The sequence below is a fragment of the Micromesistius poutassou genome (genome assembly GCF_964030765.1).
Source record: "Micromesistius poutassou genome assembly, chromosome: 7".
In the NCBI taxonomy this organism is placed as follows: Eukaryota; Metazoa; Chordata; class Actinopteri; order Gadiformes; family Gadidae; genus Micromesistius; species Micromesistius poutassou.
The window spans coordinates 14,834,300-14,844,299 of NC_140277.1; the positions used below are offsets into that span (position 1 = coordinate 14,834,300).

The window sequence follows — 10,000 nt, forward strand, 5'->3', positions numbered from 1 at the left end:
TGAGGCCGTGTGCGCACAGCCAACAGTCCACCACTGTTTAGGTCTCTGTTTGGGTTTTAAGTGGCTTCCGCTCTGCCCTCCCTGTGTGTGTGCGCCCGCAGGAGAAGGAGCCGCTGAGGAGCATCCTGCTGAAGGAGGTGCACAAAGTGCAGGAGTGCAAACAGAGGTGGGTGACCCGGCCTCCCCCCGCCCCCCCCCCGCCAACACGTCCCCCTCACACGTTGTCCGTTGTTTTCACTTTGGATGCATTCATCATTTGTTGGAGCCTACGCCAACGTGGTTCTGAGTGTTGTTCTGTTTTTCTGTGGGCAGTGATATTCTGATGAGGGACAACCTGTTTGAAGTCGTCACCCAGTCCAGGACATTTTATATACAGGTAAAGACTCCTTCACTCACTTCATTCAGCATCAACTGTAGCGGCTCACCCAACCATTGTCTGTCTGTCTGTCTGTCTGTCTGGCCGTCTGTCTCGTTGACCCGCGCTGCTGCTGCTGTTGTCCCCCCCCCCCCCCTGCAGGCCGACAGCCCGGAGGAGATGCACAGCTGGATCAAGGCCATCTCAGGGGCCATCGTGGCCCAGAGGGGGCCCCGGGAGATCAGCAGCCACAGTAAGAGAGAGAGAGAGAGACACACACCACACACACACACACACACACACACACACACACACACACACACACACACACACACACACACACACACACACACACACACACACACACACACACACACACACACACACACACTATATGCTGGCGTAAAAGTGAACGCTAAAGTCAGCACGGACAAAGTGCCATCGTTGTTGAAACGCGTTTCTGTTTCAATAAGTGCCAGGTAGTGTTGAAACATCGCACACACAGGTCTCCACATCGTCGTAGGAAGTCTACGAAACGTAGTCCGGGGATCCACCCCGGATTTTTTGCAGTTCAAACGGAAAAACGACGGCTATTTACGACTTTCGCTTTTTCCTAATTCCCTCTGCATTCTCTTCAAAGGTTCTCCCTTTGCTTGCGACGTCGCACCTTGTTTAACAGCGCGCGTGTTGTGGTCTGTCCCCTCCCGCCCAACAAGCCCCAACGTGCACGGTTGGGGGGGGCCGGGGCGGGGTGGCGGGGGTGGTGGGTGGGTGGGTGGGGGGGGGGGGGGTTGCTGATGCATGCTCTGTCCTCTCCGCTCATCAGCGTCTGTGGTCTGCCGTCTTGTTGTTGTTGTTTGTTTGTAGTTATTATCGACCATGAAACACTTATCACTCAGCGGCGAGGGCTCAGGGCGCGGCCGGCCGGTGAGGTCACGGCGTCGCGGCTCCGGGTCGGAGGAGGAGGAGCGCATGTTAGGAGCACGGAGGAAACGATGCAGCGCTCCTACCTTTTCCCTCTCTGCTCTGATCCCCCATGGTCCTCCTCCACTTGTTGTTCTTAGATACATAGTCCTCCTCCTCCTCCTCTCTCCTTTTTCTCCCTCCTCCTCTCCTCCTCCTCTGTATTCTACTCCTCCTCCTCCCTCCCTCTTTTTCTCCCTCCTCCTCACCCTCCTTTCGCTCCCTATACTCCCCCCTCTCAGTCTGCTCCCTTCTCCATCCTCCGTCCTCCTTCTCCCTCTTCATCCTCCCTCTTCCATCTTCCACCTCCTCCCTTTCGCCCCTCCTCCTCTCTCCGTCACCTCCCTTCTCCCTCCCTCCCCCCCCCCCCCCCCCCCCCGGACGGCCTAGCTGCTCTAACCCAGCTGTGCAATGTGTTGTTGCAGATGCGGCAGGGCAGACGGACTGTCCAACCCCTGCATACAGCGGTACACGACCCGAATCGGGGAGTGTAGCAGCACGTACGTCCTCCACTCTAAGTCACCCTTGTTTTTTTCGCCACACCCCCCCTTAAAAACGCTCCCTAAAACGGACCTTTTTACGCTTTGTTTTCCGCTCTCTGGCTGACTCTTGTTTTTAGGGACATGGCTCAAGCCGGCGTGGACAGCGCTCTTCCAAAGCTTCTTTGCTTGTGTGAACCAAAGCGCAGCTCCTGAATACTCTATATGGCCTGGCGCTACACTGCGCGCTCTCTATCGTCCACAGCTTTCTTTTAGTTTTTTTTTTTGGCTCTTACTTTATTTTTTCAGCGCCCTGTCCCACACTTTATCCTCCAATAATCCCTAACCTTCTGTCCCACGCACTGAGCACACTTGTCGGTCCTTGCCACATTTTGGATGCCTACCTTTTTGTTCTTCATCGAATGCGAACCGTCCCATAATATGAACACGCGTGATGCAAGTGAAGCCCTTCCCCAGAAAGACGTTGGCATGCACGTTTCATCCGAGTTGCATGTTCTGCTGTGACTCACTTTGCAAAGAACATACAACCAAAACCACCGACCCCCCGGCCTGCTTACGAGTTTACCTCACCCACGCTTAGACAATGTGCTCATGACCCCATTGTACATATGATGCTTTCATATACCTGCACTGTTCGCAAAACACTAACACGCCAACCAGATCTGTGCATATATAGAAACTATATACACAGATCTGTGTCGTATTTCTTTGCCCTCGCCCGCTTTGTCCGTGCGACAATGTATAGGCGTCTCTCTCGTGCACACTTCTCACGGTCTGTGTCTCTCTCCCTCCCTCCCTCCCTCCCCCCCCCTGTGCCTTCTCTCCGTCTCTCTGCAGCCTTCTGCAGCTGTGCACCTGTCTTAGATGTGTGACTTCCTGCTTGTCTGTCTTCTTCCCTCCCGTCCGCTGCCTGTATGTGAAAACGTATCCCTCCGCCACAGAATTCAGGTGTTCGTCGTCACTCTCCTCTCCACTCTACTAATCCACTTGCGCTGCTCCTCCACTTGACGTGGTGGTGGTTTTAAAACATGGTTGACGTTAGCGGTGGGTTTAGAGGCTCGCACTGTGCAGTGCTGTGGTGTGCGCTAACTGTCTTTTTTACAAGTCTCGAGACTTTGGGATGTTGAGGTCTTTTAATGTGGTAGATCAAATGTGGGTCTGTGGGTCTAACCATGGGACTAATGACTAATTCTACTCTGTCCTTCACTTTAATACTCTGCTTCACTACCGGTCTCCCCCTGTGCCTCTGTGTGACGTGTTTGTGTGTTTCAGAGAGTGAAGTGATGGCCAGCGGAAAAGCCTCCCTTCCCCTCCACGTCTTAGAAGACACTGTTCTCTACTGCTTCCTGTTACCACTGCAAGCTATAATCTTCTACCACCACCACTACTACTACTACTACTACTGCTACTACTAGTGCTTCTTCTACTACTACTCCTGCTACTACTACTGCTACTACTACTACTACTACTGCTGCTGCTGCTGCTCCTGCTTCTGTCTCCTGCACCTTGTACTTCAGGGCCAGCTGGGCTCAAAGTCCTCTCCAGAAGTGCAGACCGGTGGACCCTTTAGAGTCCGTAACCATCTCTATTTATGCTTTACACACAAGGCTTGAACACACACCTCATCCGATGTCACTGTGACACCCAACCGCTGGTGCCTGTAGTTCTCATACCTTCTCCCTGTCTTTGTTTGTTTGTTTGTCTGTGTGTGTGGGTGTGTCTCTCGCTGTCTTTCTCTGTATCTTTCACCCTCTCTCTCTCTCTCTCTCTCTCTCTCTCTCTCTCTCTCTCTGTCTTTCTCTGTTGTTCTATTTTCCCCCTCTCTCTCTCTCTCTCTCTCTCTCTCTCTCTCTCTCTCTCTCTCTCTCTCTCTCTCTCTCTCTCTCTCTCTCTCTCTCTCTCTCTCTCTCTCTCTCTCTCTCTCTCTCTCACCCACCGCAGGAACAATGTGGCCGTCTCTGCCCCTCCCACATTCTACCGCACCCCCGCGGGCGCCCCCGCACCTCGCCCGCCCGTACCTGCCTCTGTGCCCCCCGGGCCCCGGGCCCCTCAGCCCCCCCAGCACCACCACCACCACCACCAGCAGCAGCAGCAGCAGCGCGGGGGGGGGGGGCCGCTGGTGTCGCGGAACGCCCTCGTCCCGCGCAGCCTGGCCTGGGACAGCGAGCACTTCATGAGCCTCCTGCCGCGACCCAGCCACGCCCACCCGTCCCGCCTGCCGCCGTGACCTGCCGGCCGTCGGCCGTCGCCCACGACCACGACCTGGAGTCGCCGTGGCGACGGCGCAGCAGCTTCGAGCCCCGCCCGCCCGACCCGACGCCCCTCGATCTGGACGCCGCCGACCTGCCCGTCAGCCAGGTGTAAACCTCCGCCCCTACGCACCCCCCCCCCCCCCCCCCGGCCACACACACACACAACCCCTCCCCCCCCCCCCCTCGCTCCCAACGCCTGCCCTGGTGCCTCGGCCCCCCCGGGGGACCGGTGTTGGGGGACCCGCTGAAGGGCCTGTGCGCGACGGCGGGGGGCCCCCGGACTTCCATGTTTAAGAATAGTAGGATCTGTGTGGAACTCTGTGTGGTGGCTTTGTTTGCACCAAAGAAGACCTGCTGATCCTCTATCCTCCTCCTCCTCCTCCTCCCCCCCCCGCCCGCCCATTATGGAAGATAAGCATTTAGTCAAAAGAAATGACAGGAGCATTTAACCTGATTCATGGTCATAAAAAATTCAGCAAAAGCCTTTACTTTAACCTGGAGCCGCACCGGTGTGTTCCTCCAGAGCGTACGCGCGGCGGGGGCCTTGAGATGCTATTTACGTTGTTTTCTAAACCACTTTGTGCCAAGTAAATAAGGACCCTTGATGAGGTGCCCAAGCTATTGCCTACCTGGCCTGTCTAATCCGTGTACTAATCCAAATAGTTTCCTCCTCGCGTAGATCCCCCTGTCGCTGCCACCGTGACGTGGTGCAGCGCAGGCTAGGAAACCCAACGGACAAAGGTGTAGGGGTCGGCGCCCATCGCGCCGTTTCCCGTCACCTCAGTGGGAGAAATTCATGCCGTTCTAGATCGTAGTCTTAAACCCATTTCTTTAACACTGGTAAGTACGACATCGCAGTCACTGTCGCATACTCTGTATCGGTACGGACAACCTTTTCATGTGATTTTATTTTTTTAAAGCTAAGCCTGTATGGCTGTGGGTGTGTGATTGTGATTTTACGTTTATTTTAATGTCATTCAGCCAATTCTTACTAAACTTTTGTGAATGAGTTTGTTATTGACGAGCGGAGTTCACTCCTCTCTTGAGGTCCAGGTGTGTGTGTGTGTGTGTACACACACCCCCCCTTACTCCGTTTTAAGCAATGGTTCTGAGTTGACTTTCTTATAGCATGTAACGCACACTTACCACCAACCAAGTACTTTGTGACCTGGTAGCTAGGCGGAAGAAAATAATACAATCCAATGTGTGTGTTTATCCAACATCAGTAGAGAACATCTTCAAAGCGTGCCAAATGGTAACATCTGTGTGGAATACAGAATTTTCATTAAGTTGGGAACTCCGAACGGAATACCCAACCTGTTTCACACTCGCCAGCATAAGCCTGTCATCGGTGTCCACAGTTTGCTCATGGATAGCTGCAGTTTTGTGAGCGTGCCGTTAGAAAATAATAGTTTTGTGTGTTAATATGCAGGCCTGCTTGCAGGTCAGTGTGGAGGTACTCTGTTGTCGTTCTTTGACTTTGAGTTGACTGTATTGCTTGTTCTTGTGTTGCCAAATAAGTCGGTTATCCCCCAGTGGAAGGCTACGGCTACGGTTAGGTCTTCAGGGCTTTAACACTTCCACTGTACCCCTGCGTAACTACTATAAGCTAGTCGTTTGGGGTGGAGAAGGGCCTACTTCTCTCACTCCCAGCGAAGCCAAGCAAGTGCAAAGTGTCTCATTGTCTTGTGTTTTCAATTGAAATGTTTTGTATTATTTATTATGTTGTTGACTTGGACTTTAAAGAAATAAAACACATTAAAGTTGTTTGCTTTCGAATGTCTTTTATATGATTTGACTGTTTGTATTTAGTTGGCAATATGTATGATCACTGAAGCGTGTCAATTTTGCTCTGCAGGCCCACGCTGCCCTCTTGTGGCAGAAAGAAGAAAAGCGTGTGGGCACTATTCTGTAAAGATATATCTATGCAGATGCCATTGTTACCCTTCTATGATCATGTTTGATGTTTTTTTTGTATGTCTTAAGTGCATATCGTGACTTATTTGTATTGGCCTTTAACATACGGCCTTTGGTGTGGAGACATCTAAATACAAACTGGCCCCACACACACAAACGTAAACATATGGTGACTACATGGGAGCAATCTCACAGACCACAATGTAGTCCGGTTGGGGTTATACACACTCGGGTCTCGGTTTGAGAATGTGGCGGTTCCTCCACAGATGAGGTTGCTTTCATCTGTGTATTTTCCCAGCGTAGCCCCGTAGCCTGCTCAGAACAGAGCCGGTAGGCCTATATATAAGTGTATCCATCCGCCGGCCAGCTGCCTGAGCACTAGTGGTCTTAAACATAGATTTGTCCTGATCCGAAAAAAACTTAATTTCAGCTTGTTTTCTATTGTAATGCATCCACTCCCATTTGTTGCACATGAAAGACCGCTTATCCAGGGGACTCTGCTAACACATGTGGTCCATGGTAGTTGAACTGAGACCGTGGGCAACTCTTGCACCGCTTAGTAAAGAGAAGGGGCGTGGCTGTGGAGGCACGCGGGCCAAAGGCGAGGTGACAGGGATCTTTGCCATGTGTTGTAGAGCTAACATATTGAGGGCTATGGTGCGAAGAAAAAAATAAAAACTGATTGTGGTACAGTCTGAGACCGGACGAGTTACATCAGCCCCATTCCCAGACGGGTGTGTAACTTTTACAATTTTGTGATCAGATATGTAACACAAGCGCCACTGAATAGCTGATTTATTCCTCTCTGAGCTTTTAGGGAGAAAACTCAATGTTTTGTTAAACTATATATATACAGTAGGCTATATAAAAAAAATAAAAGTTAATAAGATAAAGTTAAAGAGTACTTTAACTTTATCTTGAAATGCATAAATCCACATCTAGTTGTTCCGTGTAGTGGATGGTGTATCTTTACATTACTATGCAGGTCGAGGTAAGTGGACACCTTCTACCATTGTGCTGTAGGGCCAGACAGAACCATCCAGCCCAGTTGTAAAACAGAATCCAACTCATTGCCAACCGAGACAGTCCTGCTTTAACTGCCTCTCAGATACTACGCCTATTGTTCACCCCCTGGCATGGGTGCACCACAGGGGGGCTTGACCTGCAGTCCCAAATACCCCCCCCCCCCCTCCCCAGCCCATACAATGTCACACACTGTGGTGGTAGTTTGTTTTTGTTGCATTCCTTTATTGCAGCGATTCATTGCCGTGTGGTTCACTCTAGGGGTTTTCACAGCACACCACAGACGTGTAAACCCAACAGTGGTGTTCTGTATTGTCTACCTTATTGCTTGAGCAGCATGTCGTGTTCGAGCGTAATTAGTGGGACAGTCTCTTATACGGCGGTCTCTCGATCTGTTCCTCAAGTTTAACCCTCCGTGTTTCTGAATGAAAAGAAGGAGTTCAAACTACAACCGGGTTCATTAGTTGTCATTAAAGCTTGGCATGGCCCTGGTGAGGTTAATCACGGCGTTCTCTAATCATGAGGACGACGGGACTGTAGTCTTGGCTTATAGACATGGGATGACAGCATAATGAATGGGGATTCAGACTTGCCGTTGCAATTTTCCCATTAGCGTTCATTTTGATGTTTGATCATGGAAAGCCTATGTCATTAAAGTCAAAGAGACCCCTGCGTTCCTTGTGATTTTCTACTCTAAACCCATAAGGCCCACTTGTCTTGGAGCCAGGAGTGACTAATTCATTCACAAGTGGTAAATGAGTGTGTTTTGAGTTCCCCCGGAATAACTGATGTTAGATGATGCATGGTTTGCAGTCAGATGATATTCATTGTATTAATACATTTATGTCTATGTCTATGTTTATGTCTATGTCTTATGTCTATGTCTATCAAAGAAGACTGATTTTGTTAAAATCCGCTGGATCAAAAACACCAAATCATTCACTTTATAAGACAGCGTAGTTAACCGTGTGTGTGTTAAAGGGTACATTACGGATTCTGAAAATAGATCATAAGTTATTGTGTTTGAGACGTCACGAATCTAAACCAATCACAACGCTTGTTGTGATTGTAGGGAAACTTTGCCGGGCGGATCGCACGCGACTGTTTTCACAGACGGCGCGTGAACAGCCCGCTGCGTCACTCGTCACAGCAGCTTATTCCTAAAACCTCCCCCAACAGGGCTAAACCGTTAGTTTAACCGTCTGCTCTAAGCTATCGAACGAGTTTGAAAGTGACGGTAGATTAGAAAACGTAGACCTATCCATAGCCTAACTTAACTTTATTCCGTTGAATAGTTTCCATCATGTTTTGGCCCCTGCTGTGCGTAACCGTCGCCTTTGCGTCGTCCTCGTCCGCCGACGCGCAGCTCTCCAACAGGTACGTGATCGGATGTCCGACTCGATGCGACAAGTCCAGCTGCCCCCGGCTGCCTAGCAACTGTTTGGCGGGAGAGTCCCTCGACGCGTGCAGCTGCTGCTCGGTGTGCGCGTCCGGGGAAGGCGAGGCGTGCGGTGGTGGCGCGGGGAAGCTCGGCGACCCGATGTGCGGAGAGGGGCTGGAGTGCTCCGTGGCCGGGGGCGCCGGGAGCTCGGTGACCGTCCGGAGGAGAAGCAAGAGCGGCGTGTGCGTGTGCAAAGCCGGCGACCCCGTGTGCGGCAGCGACGGGGTGTCGTACCGGAACATCTGCGAGCTGAAGAGGGTCAGTAGCCGCGCGCAGAAGCTCCGGCAGCCGCCTGTGATCTTCATCCAGCGGGGAGCGTGTGGGAAAGGTACGTGGTTCGTCATGGTTGTGCACGGAGCCGGGCCGGCAGTCGGGTGGTTCGGTCGTCATGGGGTGGGATGGAGTGCTTGAAGTCATTCATACTGCGACTCATGATATTAGCTGTAGCCTATTTCACCCTAATGATTATTAATATTTTACTAATAATTTACATATTTTACCTGTGCAAAACCCAGATTTGACTAGATGACAAACAATATGTATCTCATTTATAACTGCTTTTGCCGCTTATAGCTGAGAGTGCAAACATTTGGTGGATTTTCTCTGTTTCCTTTCATCGTACAATGACTAATTAGTTGTTTCTTTTGGCTTGTTTCTTTTGGCTTAGTCTTGTATGTTTAATATCGGAGTCTTTTCAGCAGCATATTATTATTGTAATCCATTTGGAGGTAATACCAAACCGATGACCGTTCTCCTAGTCGAGGCACGTTCTCCCTAACTGCAGGGCAACTCAGGCCAAGAAGGTACCCTCAAGACACTTTATCAGTGTGTCATTCCTCTGTCATGACTCATCCAAGTGTGTTTTTACTGCAGCGTGCACCGTAAAGGATTACGTGCATCGTAAAGAATTACGTGCATTATTGGAGTTGCACCCATTGGTACAATGCATGTGTTAAAGACTTGGTTTTACAATCATTTTGCGCAAGTGTGCGTGTGTATATTTGCCTGTGAGTGTCTGCGTGTGTGTGTGTGTGTGTGTGTGTGTGTGCACCTGTTACCTTAAAGAGCTGATACCACTTAGCGCACCACAGGCCGTCGGAGTCGGGTACGGGTCGGAGGCCTGGAACATTGGGGTGATTGTTTCCAGCCGTGGGACAATGGGTCACGCTATATCTGTGTGCAGCTTGAGGCAGGCACTATACGTTTCTGACTGTAGATTGACATGGATAACGGCAGCAATCATCCGTTAGGGACTGAAGAGAAATGCATTTTAAGGTGGAAAAACCTAAAAGTTGTGTTGCGGCAACTTTTTGGCTTCTCTCTTCTGTACTGTTTATACTCTGTTGTTACAACATGCTTATCTGAGCTTTGGTCTATCGGCCTACATATGTGAATACCGGAGCCTGTTTGCCGTTAAGCACATTTTATGGTGATTGTCACTGAAATCAGCCAGTTGATTTCGGTTTCGGCCTTAAGCACTGAACTTAGAATCAGGAGGATTGTTGTGAATCGAAGTTTGTCAAAGTCGAGTTGAAGTGGTCCCTGCTGT

At 50.6% G+C, this 10,000-nt stretch overlaps 1 protein-coding gene and 1 pseudogene across 2 annotated transcripts in view; both read left to right on the forward strand.

The window, feature by feature from the left end:
• LOC311350215 (pleckstrin homology domain-containing family A member 1-like) overlaps positions 1-5,831 on the forward strand; it is a 16,170-nt pseudogene extending 10,339 nt beyond the window's left edge. The window contains exons 7-12 of the transcript XR_014684151.1: positions 62-166; positions 313-376; positions 518-608; positions 1,744-1,818; positions 2,656-2,766; positions 3,760-5,831. The product of XR_014684151.1 is annotated as a pleckstrin homology domain-containing family A member 1-like (transcript). The remainder of the gene's footprint in view (positions 1-61; positions 167-312; positions 377-517; positions 609-1,743; positions 1,819-2,655; positions 2,767-3,759) is intronic.
• Positions 5,832-8,164: 2,333 nt separating this feature from the next.
• Positions 8,165-10,000, forward strand: part of LOC311350009 (serine protease HTRA1A-like) — a 23,242-nt gene continuing 21,406 nt past the window's right edge. The window contains exon 1 of the mRNA XM_084470042.1: positions 8,165-8,779. Coding sequence (XP_084326168.1) covers positions 8,314-8,779 — 466 coding nt within the window. The 5' untranslated portion in view covers positions 8,165-8,313. The remainder of the gene's footprint in view (positions 8,780-10,000) is intronic.